At 41.7% G+C, this 22064-nt stretch overlaps 2 protein-coding genes across 2 annotated transcripts; both read right to left on the bottom strand.

Annotated features, from left to right (window-relative positions):
• Positions 1 to 10140: 10140 nt before the first annotated feature.
• LOC306926183 (uncharacterized protein) lies at positions 10141 to 14516 on the bottom strand (the record flags this gene model as incomplete). The annotated part of the gene is made up of 5 exons (XM_079505446.1): positions 14245 to 14516; positions 13424 to 13739; positions 10831 to 10850; positions 10607 to 10671; positions 10141 to 10188 (listed from the first exon to the last, which is right to left on the bottom strand). The coding sequence occupies exons 1-5, from the start codon at positions 14441 to 14443 to the stop codon at positions 10141 to 10143; spliced, it is 648 nt and encodes a 215-aa protein (XP_079361572.1). The 5' UTR covers positions 14444 to 14516.
• Positions 14517 to 15536: 1020 nt separating this feature from the next.
• Positions 15537 to 22057, bottom strand: mfsd12b (major facilitator superfamily domain containing 12b; the record flags this gene model as incomplete). Its single annotated transcript, XM_079505445.1, is given in 12 exon segments — positions 15537 to 15587; positions 15946 to 16068; positions 17560 to 17651; positions 17654 to 17695; positions 18166 to 18256; positions 19271 to 19378; positions 20102 to 20115; positions 21407 to 21495; positions 21497 to 21566; positions 21811 to 21953; positions 21955 to 21982; positions 21985 to 22057. Coding segments are annotated over 12 exon segments (924 nt in total).
• Positions 22058 to 22064: the final 7 nt, after the last annotated feature.

The raw sequence follows: 22064 nt of genomic DNA, 5'->3' as shown, positions 1-22064 counted from the left end.
ATCATCACCTAGATCGGCATATATGGAGCCGGCCAGCAACTCTACATCTGACCTCAAACGCTTAGATCTCCAGGAGCTGACCTGTTCCATATGTTGACATATGATGTCAACATATTCCATAATATGTTGATTCTTCCCCACCCATCCTTCCTGTTCCGACATTCCATATTTTGATCTGACCTCATCAAACCCTGTACACTCAAGACACGCTCCATATCTGCAGGCCAATACAGAATTCATTCCATATGTTGATCTGACCCCCCATTCCAAAGCGCCAGCGCTCGTCAAGCAGTCTGCCGTCACCCAGGCGGATACGTGCATGTGACCTCACCCTAAAAGCTTCTCGCCCACAGGGCGTCTTACTGGTTTATATACTGAAGTCCTATAGGTATATATTTGGACCCAAAAAATAATAATCACAGAAGTTAACCTTATGTGACATTTCTTACGAGAACCAGAAAATATTACTATATTACCCCGGTTCTAGCTTCACTCCACTGTGGCTTTTAGAACAGATTTTAAAATATTATTGTTTGTTTTTAAAGCACAGAACGGCCTTGCACCTACCTATATTAATATCTCTGATTTCGTGTCGATCGGCAGATCGACACGTCCTTTAGTATGCGTGTATGTATGTTTAGAGTACCAACAGGTGACAAAGTGGTGTTGTTGAGCTTCACACTGTGCACAGCCGCATGATGGGAAGCTGAGTTTTTAGCAGCCATTACGTGATTTTGGGTGTGACAGTACAGTACAGTACAGTACAGTACAGTACAGTAGAGTAGAGGGACCCCCACGTGGTAACGCTGTCATTTCCCCACCGTTCCTGATGTGGGGCGGCTCGTCGGAACCAGGGCAGCCCCCTGGGCGTGTTCCTGCGGGTCTGGATGTTCCGGGGACCCCCGGGGGACCCCCACACGGTAACTGTCATTTCTCGACCGTTTCTGACGCGGGGCAGCTCGCCGAAACCGGACCGGCACCCTGGGCGCGTTCCTGTGGGTCTGGAACTTCCGGGGACCCCTTGGGGACCCCCACACGGAGTTGCACCACTCACTTCACACGGGTGTGATTTTTACTAGAGGCTTGGTAATGTCTTTGTGTGAGGAAGACATTACCAATATTGTAATGCCTCTATATATTGCCTATTTGATTGTTTATTTAAATTGAATTGTTTGTTCTCTTTTGTTTTCATTTTTTACCATGTGTTTTTCCTCGTTTTCCCACACTGTGTTCTGTGGTGATTTGTGTTGTGAAGCACTTTGTAAACTTGTTTTTGAAAAGTGCTATAGAAATAAAGTTTATCATTATTATGATTTATTTACAAAAACATTGTGACAGCCATCATTTGTCTGGCCATAACTTCAATATTTCTTGTCAAGTACATCCGTTAGGCATGTCATAATGACTAAGACAACACATACAATGTCATGTGAATATACTTATATGATCGTATTGGGTTTGTTTATGGTGATGTCTGAGTCATACTAATAGCTGACATTCTTTAGCCTATAGTTTAAAGAAATCAATGAAAAACTATTCCAACATTTTGCCACAACTTATAAGACTAGGCTGTATTTCAGAAAATGTGCTTATTTAAAGTGCTGAAGGCAAATCGTGTTAATTTATTACATACATGTTTTAGGGGTATTAAGGGCTGCTGAATCCAAATCTGCTGTATGTAAATCTCAAAAATGGCCGCTAAGCCCTCAAAACGGACCATTTAAAGATGGTGGCCACCTATACTGGAATATATTACATAGGATCTTTTTGACCAAACAAGGTAGATTTGTTCTTTTAGGATTTCATATATGGGGAATCCAATTAAATATTCTGATTTGAAATCAAGTGTGAGGGAACTGCAACGGTTTTGGCTCTAAAGTTTGAACCAAATTATCTACAAATGCAAACTTGATATGTATTTCACATTTCTGGACAATTATAGAAACTTGTTGAAAGGCTTATCTTTATGATTGGGTGGACCCCTAATTTGCATATTTCCAAGATAGCAGCTATAGGACAATTTGTTTTAACTGAACCTTTGACACTTTTGGTAAGCTTGGTGGCTATTCATTTGAACAATAGGTTGATATCAGAATCAGACGAGTATCATCGATACCCCCCCCCCCACACACACACACACCATTTATGTATGTCCACACAAAGGAGATGCATACAAGGACACAAATATTATAGGTGCCGTACGGTTACATTCACAGACTTTGCCAGCCATTTTGCCTCCTTTTTGGGCATCCCAAAACAACTAGTCTGCAGCACCATCACCTAGCTCTGAGATGGTATGTGGTTGGTATTTAATGACCGTGGTCATAAAGGCTTGGTCTAAGGTGCAGGCTATCTCTAATACAGACACTTCCCTGGACTCCTCATCAACCACATGTGGTGTATTAGCTGTCAAAGATGTAAAGATATGGATGGAATGAATGTTTGTACATTCTCACTGAGGATGCATGCTATTTTGATATGTCCTTTGCTATGACTCTATGAGTTCCACTATTCTATTATGGCATGCTATGTACATCCCTTTGTATGCATAACAGCCATTCAAGATGTGTGCCAGTGTTTCAGTGATCTGTTCTGTGCAATGGTGGTGCTGGGGAACCAGATAGAAAGATTGAGTCTGGTGGGAAGGAATTCTATCACATTCTACAGTGAATGTGATGATGACGACACACACACACGACAACGTGTAAACCTAATCTTAAAAATCACACCTGTGTGAAGTGAGGGGAGCTCTTATCATCGTACATCATCATGACATATGTCGAACACACACACACACACACACACACACACACACACACACACACACACACACACACACACACACACACACACACACACACACACACACACACACACACACACACACACACACACACACACACACACACACACACAGTGTAAACCTAATCTTAAAAATTACACATGAAGTGAAGTGAGGGGAGCTCTTATCATCGTACATCATCATGTCATATGTCGATTTGCTCGTCCACATATGACACATTCTCCATTCATTGTCAATGGGAATTTCATGTTTGTGTAAGACGAAAATCTACACTAATAGCTGAATATAGGAGGGGCTAGCGCCACTGAAAAACCTAATCTTCTAAAAACATCTAAAACCCTACTCTTAAAAACTGCTGCTTTCTACCAAGAAAGATTATGTATACTCTCAAACTAACCTGGATTGCATGGATTTATCTGCACTTGAAACCTTTCTGAAAAAGACACAAGAATGGTTTGGCACCTGGCCTATGCTGGGACTAATGGCCATAAAGGCATTTGTCTATAAGGTCGACCTCAATGTTGTGGTTCTTGCAATCCACTTATTTGAGACATTAAGCATCACAGAGCTCTGGATTGGCTTTGGCTGCAGAAAGAACCACTGGAACATTCCTGCTCATGAGATCTGCAATGCTCCTGGTCCCCATGAAGTCACTGGCTTTGCCTCTCTTCCATGTGCTAACACGATGTGATACTACATCAGCCTTCCTTGGCCATGGGGAAATGTGCATAGGCAGCTTTGGAGGAAACACTGGATCTAACAGGCACCCTAGTTGCCCTCACCTTGGAGCCTGAGCAGATCAACTCTGATGTTGTCCATATGCAGCAACTCTCAGACGAGTCCTTTATCTGCATCTTTGGTCATCTCGATTCCCCATACATCTAGCCAGCTAGTTTGTGCTTCCCACATCAGCATCATTCTTTAGCACATCCATGTGGTTGCAGTAACTGACTAGTCTCATCTCATCCTCCAACCTGCATTGGTTGTCATATTCCTGATTTCAGTAGATATGGGACTCCACAACAGTAAGTAGTACTGTACTAGTAAGTAGGTCATAGTGGCTTATTATCAGAGCTGGATCGAAGCCATGATCTTGTGGTTGAAAGGTGAGTGCTCTACTGACTGAGCTACCAAGGCACCCTCAATAATGATCGAGGGTCCAGTAAACAACACATTCCAATTTTTCTAATGCTCAAAAATAACATAAAATATCTACAAGTTTGCCAATAGTGTCAAAGGTTAGGGTAGGCCTAAACTAATTTTAATATAGCTGCCATCTTGGACATATGCAAATTTAAAAAAATGTCCAGGACTCCAGACACACCTGATCATAAAGATAAGTATTCCAAAATGTCAAACAACCTGAAATAGACACCAAGTTTGCATTTGTAGCTCATCTGGTTCAAAAGTTATAGCCAAAACAGTTTTCAGGTGGCAGCCATATTGGATTTGGCCGCTATGGCGACTGCGAAGGTCGCTGGCTCGGGTGCCCTAGCTAAATCATTGTATACTAAAGAGGCCAATTTTCACAATATAAATTATATAAAAGTGGTTCCTACAACTGATTTTAAATCTGAATATTTAATTGTATTCTCCATATATGAAAACATAAAAAGGAAATTTCAGTCTATTTTCTACCTTGTTTTGCCTTGTTTTATTATGTTTCAGCACAGTGGTGGCCGCCATCTTTAAATGGTCAATTTTGAGGGCTTGGAGGCCATTTTTTTGCTTCACATACAATTTGGATTCAGCACACCTTAATACCCCTAGAAAACATGTAATAAATTAACACGATTTGCCTTCGGGGTTCATATTTTGGGGTAACCAATAATATGAGGGTTTTTTGTCATTAGTCATGTTTTCAAACTCTCCTTGGGTGATTGTAATCCGTGGAAAGTATATGTCTCTGATGTCTTGGTACCTACAGTGGGCAGACGGTTAGGAAGTGTAGCTCAGTCTCTACCTCATTTTGTGTGCAGTGGGTGCACAGTCTGTCTTCTCTTTGGAGCCAGGTCTGCCTATGGCGGCCTTTCAGAATCGCAAGACTCTGTGTTCACTGAGTCTATATCGAGTTAATGTTTTCCTTAGTTTTGGGTCAGTTACTGTGCTCAAGTATTCTGCTACTGTGTATTCTCAGGTTTAGAGCTAAATAGCATTCCATTTTGCTCTGGTTTTCAGTAGATCTTTTCCAGTGTGAGATAGCTTTCTTTTAGTTTTCTTATGATTTGGTGTAGTCCCGTTTGTTTTCTGTCTGGTGGTTGTGTTAGTCCCAGAACTCTCTCTCTCTCTGAAGCAAAATAGTAACAAGTACCCTTGAAGTTTAATAATCAGCCACTAGATGGTGGCATGGCTGCATCCTTTACAGATAAATAAACATTGAATTACACATGAAAAGAACAGAGACTTGTAGGCCTAACTAAGAAAAAACAAACAATCATTGAAATCAGTAAAATATTTTCAAGAATTTAGCTTTAACCCTTGCACAGATTTCACTGGGTATCTGGCTGTGCAGGCTACTTAAATGTTAATGCAGTAGTCACGTAGTGGATTAGAACAGAACAGTCAAAATCTCAAGGCACACCTGTCCTGTACTTATAGCGAAAATAGACGATCTGCTATTTCCGTAATTTCGTTATATAATGATATGACCTATAATGACAAAATAGGGATGTCTGGTCAATTTCTTTTTAAATATATATATTCTATGATATAGAATTTGCCTCTGTAAATAAAAAAATATTCAAATGTATAATATGTATACTTGTATAATCCTTAGGCACACCAGCACTTATCTAACATCACAGCAGTGTGCCTCTGTACTCCATTTAAGAACCACTGGATTGCTGCCAAACGTATGAAGTTATTTAAATGTACTCGCAACGCATTCAATTGATTTAATAGAGTATACAAAAACAATCTGCAGACAATTTCATCAAGTCATTTTACAAAGCAGCATGCAAGACTTTCACACCTGAACTCTAACAAAGCTGATCATTAACCTGATATGGATGTCTGTACTGTGTGTGTTCTAGTGCTCGCCAACTTGTGTCTGTGTCGTGACTCGTGAATATATGCACCTGAAGGTATATCGTTTGAGTGTTTTGAGTCCTAGTTCTGCCGTATCTTTATTGGCCAGATGAAAAGTGTCAACAGGGAAACTGCAGCTGCCACCGCATTACATTATGCATGTAAAAACATCAATCAAATATATGCCAAATATAGTACCTAAATATAGTACCTATAGTCCTATACTATAGTATGATACTATAGTATGGACTATAGTATGGACCATACTATAGTATGGACTATAGTATGGACCATACTTTTTCATCGCTAGAAAGGTCAAAACGCGACGACGCGCGTTTGTCATCGCTAGAAAGGTCAAAGGTCAAAACGTCAAAACGCGTCAAAGGTCAAAACGCGACGATGCGCTTTTTTCATCGCGTCAAAGGTCAAAAAGGCGACGATGCACGTTTTTCATCGCTAGAAAGGTCAAAACGCGACGATGCGCCTTTTTCATCGCTAGAAAGGTCAAAGGTCAAAACGTCAAAACGCGTCAAAGGTCAAAACGCGACGATGCGCTTTTTTCATCGCTAGAAAGGTCAAAACGCGACGATGCGCTTTTTTCATTGCTAGAAAGGTCAAAATGCGACGATGCGCTTTTTTCATCGCTAGAAAGGTCAAAACGCGACGATACGCTTTTTTCATCGCTAGAAAGGTCAAAACGCGACGATGCGCGTTTTTCATCGCTAGAAAGGTCAAAACGCGACGATGCGCTTTTTTCATCGCTAGAAAGGTCAAAGGTCAAAAGGTCAAAACGTGTCAAAGGTCAAAAAGGCGACGATGCACGTTTTTCATCGCTAGAAAGGTCAAAACGCGACGATGCGTTTTTTCATCGCTAGAAAGGTCAAAGGTCAAAACATCAAAGGTCAAAGGTCAAAACGCGTCAAAGGTCAAAAAGGCGACGATGCGCGTTTTTCATCGCTAGAAAGGTCAAAACGCGACGATGCACTTTTTTCATCGCTAGAAAGGTCAAAGGTCAAAACGTCAAAGGTCATAACGCGTCAAAGGTCAAAACGCGACGATGCGCGTTTTTCATCGCTAGAAATGCCAAAACGCCACGATGCGCGTTTTTCATCGCTAGAAATGCCAAAACGCGACGATGCGCTTTTTTCATCGCTAGAAAGGTCAAAGGTCAAAACATCAAAGGTCAAAGGTCAAAACGCGTCAAAGGTCAAAAAGGCGACGATGCACGTTTTTATTAGTCATTAGTCGATATTAACCTGCGGGCTGCATTAGGCCGCCAGTTGATATTAACCTGTGGGTCGCATTAAGTGAAGGTGGGGGCCACATGTGGCCCCCAGGCCGCCAGTTGATATTAACCTCTGGGTCGCATTAAGTGAAGGTGGGGGCCACATGTGGCCACCAGTTGATATTAACCTGTGGGCCGCATTAAGTGAAGGTGGGGGCCACATGTGGCCACCAGTTGATATTAACCTGCGGGTCGCATTAAGTTAAGGTGGGGGCCACATGTGGCCACCAGTTGACCTGCGGGCCGCATTAAGTGAAGGTGGGGGCCACATGTAGCCCCCAGGCCGCCAGTTGATATTAACCTGCAGGTCGCATTAAGTGAAGGTGGGGGCCAAAAAATCTTCTCCCTGTGATGTAGCCCCCTCAGTGGTTGTGGCCCTAAGCGACCGCTTATATTGCTTATGCCTAGAACCGGCCCTGCTGCTACCAGGGAAACTCTATTTATAAGTAGTATGATGACGATATGCATTTGTGGCGACTTCAACCAAGATCTTTTGAATCCACACAAACTCAAATAAACAGATGACTTCATAAATAGAATGTACAGTATGCACTGTCTTCGCTCTAGGTACAAAATTCGGTGGGACAAACAATCTGTGAAATATCTAGGTATTCTATTACCGACAGATTTATCCAAATTAGAAGAGTTAAATTATGACCCTCTCAGGAGGGATATAATGGCTGATATTGATAGATGGAATTTAATTCCATATTTAAATCTGAGTTCACGCATAGAATCTGTAAAAATGAATGTATTACCAAGGCTTTTATATTTGTTTTTGTCAGTCCCTATCTCAAAACCAGAACAGTTCTTCTCTGACTGGGATAAAGTTATATCCAGATTTATTTGGGCAGGGAAAAAACCTAGAGTGAGGCTCAAGACATTACAACTACCAAAGGAAAGAGGGGGATTGGCCCTTCCATGTTTGAGAGATTATTATAGAGCAGCTCAAATCCGACCATTGATTGGATGGTGTAAGCCAAGTTACAAATCAAGATGGAAAGATATAGAGGGTTCAATGGGAAGGGGTCTACCTATTAACATGTTGGTGGGAGACCCATCCTTGGTCAAACACTTGTCGGATCCTCAGAATGTGATGATAACAGGTTCATTGAAGGTGTGGTGTGAAATAATTAGGAGGTATAAACTGAAGGACAAAATTGGGATTCTCAAATGGTTTGCATATGATTCAGACTTCAGACCTAGTACACATGACATGAGGTTTAGAGGTTGGATTGGGAATGGCCTCTCTGCATATTGTACTCTTTTAAAACAGGGTAATGTGATGAGCTTCCAGGACCTGAAAGACAAATTTAATTTACAGAATCAGGACCTTTTTAGGTACCTACAAATCAGAGACTTTATAAATAGAAAGCTATTAAGAAGAGACGATGCAACAGGAGTAGAGATCATTAAGATTTTCCAAAATGCGTATGCAGGCTCTACTTATCAAAAGATAGTTTCAAATTTATATGTAGTGCTTCAAAACATGAAAGGAGATAATACTCTGAATATTAAAGCAAGATGGGAAGCAGAGGGCAACCTTACTATATCAGCAGAAGAATGGGAAAGAATATGTAAACATCAGTGGAAAATGAGTAGTTCCCCCACATGGAGAGAATTCAGCTGGAAAAATGTGAGTCGTTTCTTTTGCACTCCAGCCCAGATAAGACATTACACGTATCAGTCGGACTGTTGGAGACTCTGTGGGGAAACATTGGCAAATCATTTTCATGTGTTCTGGAGTTGCCCTTCTGTGGTTCCATTTTGGAGAAGTGTCCACAGTGTCCTGGAAGCAGTTTTTGGTGTTGACATTCCTTTTGATTTTAAAACCATGTATCTTGCAGATCTGGAGGGACTTCAATTTGTAAAGCAGGATCAGTATCTATTGAGGGTATTGCTGGTGGCATCCAAAAAAGCCTTAACAAAAAAGTGGCTTACAAATGTAAAACTATAAATGAATGGATTGATTTAATCTATAGTATATTTATTATGGAGAGAATTACATTCAGCTTCAGAGGTCAAGTTGAAGTCTTCACAGATAACTGGTTTAGATGGATTGCTCATGTAAGACCTGATTTTGTATAGTTTCAGTTAAACCTGTTTAACCTGTATATGCACCTGTTTGAGGTACTTATGTATTATGAATGATCATCGATAGAGAAGAGAGGCAGACATCTCCCCTTGTGTGTATTGTACGTATATTGTCTTGTTTTGTTTTCGGTTGTATGTATTGTCAATTGTCAGTCGTTTCGTTTTCATTTATGTTTGATTAAAATTCAATAAAACGTAAAAAAAAAAGAAAAAAAAAAAGAATGTACAGTATGAATTTATTCCATTTAATATCCAAACCTAGTAGAATAACAAGGACCACAGTGACCTTAATAGACAACATTTAATATTACAAATAATATTTAAGGCAACATTGAGAGAGGACAGACTCTCTCCCTGTGTCCCCTAGGGTAGGTACCCTCACAAAAACATGCAGTAATCCTGGTCTCTAAAACTACCTCCCCCTGGCCAGCCGGGGCGCCTGATGGAGGGGAAAGGAACTGGTCGGAATAACGTGATCCTTCCACGCGCTACGTCCGGCCAGGGAAATTCCCCCCCCCCCGTCAGGTGAAAAGAAGCAGCTTGGACTCCTCATGCATAGGAGGCATGAGGTCAGTCCGCTGCCCCCCCAGGTTGGCAGAGGAAGTGTAGCGTCCAGGATTACATTAGATAAGGCACTGGATGAAAAAACTGGGTTGCAAAATCGTGGGATAAAAATAAGAAAAAAAAGAAAGAAGTGAAGGTGGGGGACACATGTGGCCCCCAGGCCGCCAGTTGATATTAACCTTTGGGTCGCATTAAGACTGTTGCAGACCCCTGCATTAAGTGAAGGTCGGGGCCAAATGTGGCCCCTAGGACGCCAGTTGATATTAACCTGCGGGCCGCATTAAGTGAAGGTGGCCCCCAGGCCGCCAGTTGATATTAACCTGCGGGCCGCATTAGGCCGCCAGTTGATATTAACCTGTGGGTCGCATTAAGTGAAGGTGGGGGCCACATTCTTCTCTGCAGATCCTCTCAAGCCCTGTCAGGTTAGACGGGGAGCGTCGCTGCACAGCTATTTTCAGGTCCTTCCAGAGATGCTCAATGGAGCAGGTTTTCATCCAGGATGTCTCTGTACACTTCCTCCAGACCGAAGCCTCTCCTCAATAAAAGGCACATGACAGCCGGGCGTCACAGAGCGCTTGGAGTTTGCCAAAAGGCACCTAAACGACTCTCAGACCATTAACAAGATTCTCTGGTCTGATGAAACCAAAATAGAGCTTTTTGGCCTGAATGCCAAGCGTTACGTCTGGAGGAAACCAGGCACCGCTCATCACCTGGCAAATACCATCCCTACGGTGAAGCATGGTGGTGGCAGAATCATGCTGTGGGGATGTTTTTCAACGGCAGGAACTGGGAGACTTGTCAGGATAGAGGGAAAGATGAATGGAGCAGTGTACAGAGACATCCTGGATGAAAACCTGCTCCAGAGCGCTCAGGACCTCCGACTTGGTCAAAGGTTCACCTTCCAACAGGACAACGACCCAAGCACACAGCTAAGATAATGGTTTTAGGACAGCTCTGTGAAAGTCCTTGAGTGGCCCAGCCAGAGCCCAGACTTGAACCCCATTGAGCATCTCTGGAAGGACCTGAAAATAGCTGTGCAGCGATGCTCCCATCTAACCTGACAGAGCATGAGAGGATCTGCAGAGAAAAATGGGAAAAATACCCCAAATTCAAGTGTGCCAAGCTTGTAGGATCATTCCCAAAAAGGCTTAAGGCTGTAATTGCTGCCAAAGGTGCCTCAACTTAGTACTAAGTCAAGAGTGTGAATACAATGTACATGTGTTTTTCCAGTTTCTTATTTTTAATAAATTAACAAAATATTTGAAACAACTTTTTTCACTTCATTATGGGATATTGTGTGTAGATTGATGAGGAAACAAACAAATGTAATCCATTTTGAAATGAGGCTGTAACAAAACAAAATGTGGTAAAAGTGAAGGAGTGTGAATACTTTCCGGATGCACTGTATATATATATATATATATATATATACACAGAAAAAGAAGGAAGTCTGCATACTGTTTTAACAACTTTAATTACCAGAGCGGGAAAAACTCGTAGCTCGGCCTTTTTTTATTTACAAAAAACATGTTAACCTGCAAGCACCCCTTATGTATTTGAGTTTTAAGTGTCTCTTAATTGTCTCCACCAGGCCGAAGGCATGGGGGGGAGAGAGTATGTTTTGCGCTCCGTCCGTCCGTGTGTGTGTCCGTCCGTGTGTGTGTCCTTCCGTCTGTCTGTTACCAGCTAATCTCCGGCACCGTTAACCCGGTCGATGCCAAACTTTGCACACACACTCCCTGGATGCCAACGATGAACCTCTGCCCCGCATTTTCCAGAACGGCCTGTTATAGCGCCACCATGAGGCAGCTTTTCACATTTTTTTAAAAACACTGGCAATCGTGCAGCCACTTATGTGCTCTAACACCAGTGACACCTCGATCAGGCAGGCAACTTGATCAACCATAACGGACACATTTATATGTGCAGCTTTAAATGTATTCATGTATAATACTCATAGATATACTTGTAGATTTGTATCTACATTTGTATATTTTATAGTCGTATGTTTTATTCAAGTAATGTACCCTTTTTTCCTTTACTAAGTAATCTGTAGTGTGGATAGTAGTACTTCCCATCCCTTTGGAAGATGGTTTGAGTGTGTGTTATTTGTTTTGACCACAAATGGTAAAAATGTAATGTAACTAAATACTATGTTGTAGTAGACAGATGCTATAGAATCCTACGGTTTATCACTATCTCATTTATATATATTTTTATTTTATTGAATTATATAATCTTGCTTTCTTTTTTCTTTCTATGATGAATTCCTGTTCTGTTCTTTGACTATATAGAAGTGTCTATTTGTACGTCTCTAAATGTTTTGATGAATTGAACATGGTGGACCCTCTTGTAAACAAGTGTAATGCTTAATTGGGTCGTCCACTCACAGTTAACAGTCTTTGTATTGAGTTTGTGCTTGAAATGTACTGTAATTCTGCAAACTGTTAATAAATATTTAAATCAATCAATCAATTTAATTTCTTTTTCGTATCATATCCAATATTATTGTTGTTGTTGAGTTGATGTTAGTATGACACACAAGCATTCCACTGCTGTATGCACCTGTATTAAGTAACAAAGTATGCTGATTTTTTTAATACATTTTTATTGATGAAAATACAATGAGGTACAAAATAATGCTTGAGAGCTTGTTGCCACTGAGTTTCTTTTGTAGAATGTTTGATCTTTAAACAGCGATTTTGTAGGATCTACAAACAGGCTATTGTTTTGAAATGAAATGAAATGATTACTATATTTACCCAGGGTATCTGGGCTAAGCTCAAGAACTTGTTTCCAGCCAGGCCCTGCTCATAGAACACATTTCATCGTAGTGGTTCAATGCCTTGTTCAAGGGCACTTCAGCGGTGGTAATTTTAACGGACCGCTGATTCGAACTGGCGACCTTCCGGTATCAAGACCGCTCCACAATCCGTTCGGCCACCGCTGCCACAATTTTAGCATGCACTTGCATGCATTGCATATAGCCATAGGCGGCGGGTGTGTAAGGCTAGGGATTGATTGATTGATTGATTGAAGAATTTATTAACAGTTTGCAGAATTACAGTACATTTCAAGCACAAACTCAATACAAAGGCTGTTAACTGTGAGTGGACGACCCAATTAAGCATTACACTTGTTTCCAATAGGGTCCACCATGTTCAAATCATCAAAACACCGCCGGGTAATCTCCACACTGACTCGAAACTTGAGAATAAGACCCATATCGGCCAAAATATCCCAAAACAATGCCCGGGGAACTTTAATTAAAAGCTAGATGCAGTGTCTATAATTGGGTCAAGGGTGTTGCTTTCGTGAGCAATGGTGTACGAGATTGGTAATAAATTGGTCAAAGTAACTCATTTTTAGACCATCTGGGGGAAATAAATAAATTTGCGCGGCCTCGCGGTTGCCCCCCCCCCCCCCCTCCCCCCACGCAATTCTAGCCTAACAAAAATTTAAAATCCACCCGCCGCCTATGCATATAGCATGCAAGTGGATACTTGCATGCTCCTTCGTCACAATAACATCTAATTCTAAAGTATTTTCTCCCTACGTGAACCTCTTCCTTGTGCTTGTCCATCTCCATATCTAACACAGATTCACCACAAATGCTACATGGAATGGGCTGTATCTTTATCCATCTCAACCCGCTCTTTCTCTTTTTCACTGTTTGAACCTCCATGGACGCAGGAATTGGTTCTGGAGACTCTGGGTCCGGGAAGTGTGACGGCTTGTTGCTCGAAGACGATTTTTGTCCTTCCACGTTTTTCCTTTTGCGTGATTTGCGTGCTGATGCTCCACAGTCCACGTCAGCTTGTGTTTCCATGGGTTGAGTTGAGGTTGTTGTGGCCAGCGGCTGTGTCTCTGTGTTTTCATCCAGGTTGATCAGGGGAGGTTCGGGTTGCTCCTGGACCAGACTGCATGGCCTCTTTACCTCTTTACACGCAGGGAGGTGCAGGGAGTCTACGAAAGAGACAAAATAACACAAACCATTACATGTTTGAACTCCATCCATTGTTTTTCTGTGCCACTTTTGCTAAATTCACTAATTACTGAAACTTATCTAAAAACATAATAGCAGTGGTGGAAAGTAGGCTACTGTAGGCTACTTAAGAGCTATTTGTAGCCTACTTTACTTGAGTATATCCAATTTCCAATACTTTTACTTCTACTCCACTAGCCTACATCTCAGAGCCAAAATGTATACTTTTACTCCACTGCAATTATTTGAAAACTTGAGTTACTAATACTTTGGAGATTTTATTACATTAGCCACTTCAACACATTTCGGCCATTTAGCCGATCTACAAACTCGCGATGCGACGCACACAAAAACTTCCATCATTGATGGATGGACTGTAATCTCACCATTTGACCTTTTCATTTTTACAATATGAATGTATGTAAATGTGCTTAGAATGATTCATGTTCAAACTCAGTTTTTACAGTGTGATGAAGTGTTACCAACCTGATCGGTGTAATCTGATCTCTGGTTTTAAAACCATATCCAGCAGTCTGCGTTGGCGGTCAATTTCCTGCTTGGAACAGAAATCTTGGTCCTCATACTCTGTTATGATTTTTCCAACGATCCCAACTATGTCTTCAGCAGCAGCAGCAGAGAGTCTCTTGTTGAGCAGAGACGTCTTCAGTGTTTGTAGCAAAGCCATGTCAAAGCTATAGTTCTCGACTCTATGACTGGTGGAGAATATCTCAACACTATGTAATCTGGAAACCACACAGCTGTTGTCCGTCTGTTACCAAAAAGAGTCCTCTTAAATAGGCACAGACGTGTGTTTGTGGGGGGGGGGGGGGGGGGGGGGGGTCGGTCACACCAACAACAGACCCCCCCCCCCCGAAACTGCAAGACTATAGGTGTAGAAAAAATACCTTTGTTATTCAGTCAGCACATATATAGAGGTGATGACTCATTGAAGGTGTGATTTGCATTGTTTTGTCTGTAAGTGGCTAATTTGCAATTGTGTATATAGGTTTACCACTGAGTTGATCAGTCAGTTACAAGAACTGGTATAACGATATGGGTCATCATTGTAGTTCTTTTGCACGTCAGTAGGCCTACCAGACATTAAAATTAAAGCAATGGCCCCATTGATGCCCCCCTCCCCCAGTTGTATGGCAAACTACTTACTTGAGTCAGTATTCATCCAGTAATATAAACCTAAATTGTAATCTTAACTGTGTACTTGAATGAGCCCATATGCACTGTTGATTCATCATTTGCATAGACCAGTACACCCGTTGCCATATAATCTGTCGGTGAAAAACTTAAAACTGTAAATTGTGACACTGACAATGATCAAGTATAGGCCCTACTTGTGCAGGGCATTCATTTACGAAAAACACAAGTTTGAATATGGAGATATAATAAGACAGCAACGATAAGATTGCCACACTTCACTCCCATCTCCATGGCAGCGTCATCATCAGTGTAGAGTTTCTATATCAATGTGTTGCACACATTACTTTTGCCACAATAATCATAACATGTAATTTTCATATCGTCCCATCTCTATTTCTAATTATTAGTACTAGACAGGTGCAATACTGGCTCAGATGCATTTTCGAGAGAGCGCTAACGCGTTTCGGTGACCGCCTTCTTCAGAGCAGATTTAAAAAGTCCAATAATTATTACATAATAACAGTTCAATGTATGTGGGGATTTTATTCTTTCTTTCTTCTGTTTTATTTGTCTCTTGAGCAGAGGCCCAGTGGAGTCAACTGGCTGATGAAGAGGAGAATCTCTCACTTGACTCTGCTCCTCAGCTGGGAGGAGCAGGGGAAGGAGGCAGACTGCTGGAGGACAGAGGAACCAATTCAATTCAAGAGATACTTACACATTCATGGCAATTTTTTATCTTTCAGGGGCTGTTGACCAGCTCAGTGGCCTTGTGGTTAGAGTGTCCGCCCTGATACTGGGAGGTCGGGTTCAATCATACCAAAGACTCTAAAAATGGGACCCAGTGCCTACCTGCTTTACACTCAGCATCAAGGGTTGGATTGGGGGTAAATCCCTGCGACATACTAGCGTCATGTCCAGGGGGTGTACTTGTACATCAAGCTGCCTCACTGTACAGAAACAGGAGATATGCTCCTGCCCTATGGGCCCCATGGCTCGGCAAGGCTTGAATTGCATTGCATTGCATTGCATTGCATTGAATCGAATCGGTTCCTCTGTCCTCCAGCAGTCTGCCTCCTTCCCCTGCTCCTCCCAGCTGAGGAGCAGAGTCAAGTGAGAGATTCTCCTCTTCATCAGCCAGTTGACTCCACTGGGCCTCTGCTCAAGAGACAAATAAAACAGAAGAAAGAAATAAAAAACACTAAATCCCCACATACATTGAACTGTTATGTAATAATTATTGGACTTTTTAAATCTGCTCTGAAGAAGGCGGTCACCGAAACGCGTTAGCGCTCTCTCGAAAATGCATCCGAGCCAGTATTGCACCTGTCTAGTACTAATAATTAGAAATAGAGATGGGACCATATGAAAATTACATGTTATGATTATTGTGGCAAAAGTAATGTGTGCAACACATTGATATAGAAACTCTACACTGATGATGACGCTGCCATGGAGATGGGAGTGAAGTGTGGCAATCTTATCGTTGCTGTCTTATTATATCTCCATATTCAAACTTGTGTTTTTCGTAAATGAATGCCCTGCACAAGTAGGGCCTATACTTGATCATTGTCAGTGTCAAAATTTACAGTTTTAAGTTTTTCACCGACAGATTATATGGCAACGGGTGTACTGGTCTATGCAAATGATGAATCAACAGTGCATATGGGCTCATTCAAGTACACAGTTAAGATTACAATTTAGGTTTATATTACTGGATGAATACTGACTCAAGTAAGTAGTTTGCCTAATGTACCAGTTCTTACTTAATTATTATCAACTCATGAAATCATCAATAATCTTGTATGGATGTATATTGTCCCTCATATTTATTTTAATTGAATTATATTATATTATTGTCTCCACCAGGCCGAAGGCATGGGGGGGAGAGAGTATGTTTTGCACTCCGTCCGTGTGTGTGTGTCCTTCCGTGTGTGTGTCCTTCCGTCCGTCTGTTACCAGCTAATCTCCGGCACCGTTAACCCGGTCGATGCCAAACTTTGCACACACACACTCCCTGGATGCCAACGATGAACCTCTGCCCCGCATTTTCCAGAACGGCCTGTTATAGCGCCACCATGAGGCAGCTTTTCACATTTTTTACCTAAAACTGCACCGATCTGCATGAAATGTTGCATGCACACTCCCTAGAGGCCAAGGACAAACCTTTGACCTGCATTTTCCGCATCTGCCTTTTATAGCGCCACCAGGAGGCCGACTTTTGTAAAACACATTTTTTGATATTACTCCTCCAGATTCTGTCCAAACATCTCACAAATCGTTACACAGTATCTCTATGGTCATGTGCTCAAATCGGATCTGTCCGATATTTCATATTCCTTCCTAATTGGCTATAATTGGCTTTCACAGTTTGCAAGATTGCCCCGTTTTGAACAAACGCCTCAAATCATGAACGCAGCATGCAATTTACGTGAAATCATTCACACATTTTCTTACTAGGCTGAGGAATATATCCCACCCTTTTCACATTGGCCTGTTATAGCGCCACCAACAGGTTGATTTTTGCAAAACACATTTTTGGAACAAAATGCCTCAAGTCATCCAATTGCCATCAAAGGCAAACATGTTTCTATTACTCCTAAACATTTTGCCAAACATCTCACACAGTCCTATCCTCCTGGTGGAGACCTGTGCCCAGAAGGGCACTTTTTCTAGTTGTATCTTTATTGGCCAGATGAAAAGTGTCAACAGGGAAACTGCAGCTGCCACCGCCACGCCATCACCATGACATCGCGGTAGAACCAAATGGAGGCCTCAGTGTGGACTGTAAATGAAAGATTCAGATAAACCGGAAAGAGAAAATTAAATGGTACATGATTATGACATGGCAAAATAAATAAATATACAAAAATTAATAATCTGGATATTCATCGAGGTTATTCAGTTTAGACATTTTTATCAATCTTCCTAATTGTGTTAGTATGAGTTATATGAAAAAACAAAATTGTATGAAGATATAGTATTGAGGATTTTGTTTCATCCTTTTTGCCCAAGCAAAAACAGGCCAACAGGAATAGGTTGCACTTGTGTTTTGTGATAAGAAACTTAAGTTAGTACAAAAAGTAACAGATCTCTCTATTTACTGACCTTTAAGTTTTGCTCTTCGGAATAGTTAGCACCAATGAAGCAGAATAGTCTGTAATTGTCCTTTGACTGACATGACACAGGTCAAATGCAGACTGTTTGCATAATATGGTAACTGCTTGAGCGACTGTAAGTCAGAATCTCACCTGCATGGCCAGAGGCACTGGATTAGAATGACTCCCACACCATTAGCTATCTCCTCTGTAAGGCTCATTGATCCATAAACAAACGCTCCGCTTTGCTGTTGAAAAATGAAAAATTATCCGAGATTATAGTAGTAATTTTTGAACACCACATCTGTCTAGGCACCATTTGTTTCTCATGCTATAAACATGACTGTGACACAAGTGAAGCCAGTTTTAAGCGATCGCTACAGTACATTTACACTGAAAACGTGTACATAAACCTTCAGATTTCAAATATAAAGTACTCATCACGTGTGCCACGGCCACGGGTGTTAGGAATTTCCTGGGACAGCGATTAGCATTGCTGCATTCCGAGTTGTTTAATAAGAAGCATTTTTATTATCCGAGCACCCGGGCTACTTTTCTCGTGCGTTCGGAAAAGTCAGTTGCACACCCGGAGCCTATTAGTCTGTATTAGCAGTGCGGTCAGCGTGCCTATATCCAACACACCCAGTGTTTCAGAGTGCCACACTACTCCCGACCGCGTAGTTGAAAGCCATTGGCAAAAAAACAGCTCGGATAAAAATGCCTTTTGTTAAACAACGCGGAATGCTGCAATACTAATCGCTGTCCCAGCAAATTTCTAACACCCGTGTGTCCCACGGGGTGATTACTTTATATTTGAAATCTGAATGTTTATGTACAGGTTTTCAGTGTAAATGTAGCGATGGCGTAAAACAGGCGGAAGTTAAGCCATGACGCATGTGAACGATGGCTAGCTATATACAGACATTGGTTCCCCAGTTGAGTTGACTTTGGAGGTTATTACTGAAAAGGTCATTGAAAAGCCACTTGTGAAGAGATAACTCAAGAGTACGTTACGAGAGAATTAGGGTCCATTTGGGTCCACTTTTCTGTTATGGTTGGTTGTCGTTACAACAACCAATAATAATTGAGATTCTCGAATTTAACCTTTTTGTGATATGATACTGTTCCCGATGAGCAGACTAGACACCATTCTTTATCTACTTATTAACAAACCAGCTGACATCAAATTCCTCCTTGCTAAAATCTGGCTACGGGACATCTGTTATAGGCTAGCAGTTCCCCTCAGCCTCAACAGCACTTACTGTCTGTTCCCCTATGAGCGTGGCCGTCATGGACAGAGACATGACCAGGATGGTGGCAGAACCTGCTCCTAGTAGCACAGTGGCTCCAGCCTCCATAGATCCGCTCAGCTCCCATGGATTTATCCAGAAACACCCAGGATGCAAAGCCAAGCACCAACAGCAGGACCAGGAAATAGGTGGTCTGAGTACAGATACAGTAAAAGCTTTTTTTTTTTTTTTTTTTTACACATTGTTCACACAGAGCCTTCTTTAAAGAGCTTTAGCTTTACAATCCATGTATAATATATGATAACAGAAAAGAACAATTAAAGCACGCACATCCAATCACTAAAAAACAGGTGCTGGGCTGAGGTCAGAATCCACAAAGAAAAATAAAGTCAGCACACTGGATCATGCTCCAAAGCTTAATGATGTATCTTTGGTTCCCTTTACGCCATTGGACGTGGCGTTTTGAGCCTTCCGGCTCTTCATCAGACGATGAAAATATTTGTTAAGCTTTGGAGCATTCAGTGTGCAGACTATATTTTTCTTTGAAATAAGGCCACATTTCTCTCCTTCCCCCTACCGATACACTGTGCAGACTGCATCCCTGTTCATTCAGGGCGGCAGGCGAGGATGGGGTTGGAAGTAGAAAACGGAAGAAATAAAATCAGTAGAGGAAACATCTACTGACTCTCTCGGAGGCCTGACCATGCCTATTTTATTTTATTTTCTGTTTATTTTTTATTTTTTTCTTATTCTCTACTATTATTAATATCTTACATCCATGGAACCGGTGTAATCAGGGACCTTTCATGCATACTACAGTGATCAACACTATTACAGTATTACCATCATCACTATGTCTGGGGAGAAAGAATGTATGAAGAAAGAAAAACAAAAGGACAATAATGCTGTAAATTGTTATGTTCACTCTCCTCCCAGTTCTATACAACTGTATGAATGAGTGTGCTTATCAAACAGAATTAAAAAAAAAAGAAATAAGGCCACAACACAGGCATATCCGCATAATACTATATTATGGATAGAGTTGTGTGGAAAGTGAAACATAATTATCCTCTAGTAGTCAATTTTCAGTGTCAATTGTAACTCTCAGAATGCAAGTTTCTGTAAATATACTCTCCATCTCTGAAACTAAACTTGACGACTCTGTAGAGAGGACTCTTGAGATAGAGATTGAAGGTTACAGTCATCAGGAATGATAGGGATCGCAATGGGGAAAGGAGAGTCTGTATATGTACTGTATTTAAAAAAAAGACTTAAATGTGTGAAGTGAATAGAATAGAAATATTTGTATTGATCTGAGGGGAAATTGTATACCACAGTTTATCTCATCAGTAAAAGGCAATACGCAATATAGATAGAATACATTAAAATTAAATAGAATAAAATTATATCAAATATTGCACGTGTTTAGACCTATATTGCACGACACGTCAATCAACGCCCATAGATAGTAATGGCCACACGCATGAATGACCTATGCTGCTCAGTAGTGCATTCTGGCATATAGGGAACGAGTGTGGTTCAGTCTCACTGAACGTGCTTCTTCTGTTGACTAGTTCATCATGGAGAGGACGGGAGACATCGTCCATGATAGCATGACACTTGGACAGTCTCCTTGTCTCTGGCACTAAGGCCAGGGAGTCGAGCTCCACTCCCACAACTCACTAGGCCTATATCAGTTTGTTGAGGCTGTTGGTCTCCACAGGAAGGCACCGATCAGCACAGAATCATAAGCTAAATCCGGTAAAACACTGTTGTAAGGAGATGTATACAGCAGCTGCATGTCTCTCAGTACAGTGACATTCTGCGATTATTTGCCATAATCATATATTAAACAAATTATAATCTTCGGCCAAATACTACAAGGCTGAGGGTGCACGGACAAAAATGTTTGGGGACCACTGGCCTATGGCTCGATCGGGCCGGGAGATATTAGACTTTTGAGGCCATCAGGCTGAGGCTGTGAGCCACTGCTCAATCTTACAGATTCTGGGCCCATTAGAAAATTGAGAAAATAGTAGTTGAAAACTAAGAATCAAGAAAGTTATTCAGCAGAGACCTCATGTTATGACTATACCCGTTATGACCCAAAAGGGCAGTGGCTCCCGTGGTTGGCTTGTGTGACCTCACCTGAAGCAGTGAGTTCCACCTTGGCATCGTCACTGTACACCAGCTCTGGGATGAGGCAGAGGTGGTAGATCCGAGTGGCTGTGGCTGCGGCCAAACTGGACGATGATGATGAAGGGGGGGGGGAAGTAGGTCAGCTGAGCCCACTGCAGGGCGTTGGCAACTTCATCACAGGCCAAACACGGGCTAAAAACCAAGGGGAAAGAAACGAGCACGCAAACCATTCCTGGAAAGAGCAACATAAGCTGCTGGAATGAACTTCTCCTTTTTGCTACAGTGAAACTATGGATGCAAACAAGAGCTGAGATGTCTATTAGTAAGATTTACGTTCTCGGCAAAGTTGTCAAAAGGCAGCAATCAAGAGCTCAGGGGAGGGAGCACTGACAAGTAAGCTGTGGAATACTTACCCAATAAATGCCAGGAGTTTCTCTTGCCATATCCTAAGAATCCATGTGTTCCGTCAGATTCGTATCCAAGGGGTGTGCCGATTCCATCCGCTATTTGCCCAATTAGCAGCAACACACCTGCATATGTGCTCTCGAATCCTAGCATGGCAATATACTAACAAATAGGTGAACCGCAAAGGTCGTTTAAAAAGTGCCCCACCGCACAACATACACGCTTGTAGATCGGCAAAGGTTGGCTGGTAGACATAGATAGC

Source organism: Electrona antarctica (genome assembly GCF_951216825.1).
Source record: "Electrona antarctica genome assembly, chromosome: 7".
NCBI lineage: Eukaryota > Metazoa > Chordata > Actinopteri > Myctophiformes > Myctophidae > Electrona > Electrona antarctica.
Note: the sequence above shows the minus strand (reverse complement) of the source record. Positions and strands in the feature narration are given on the sequence as shown.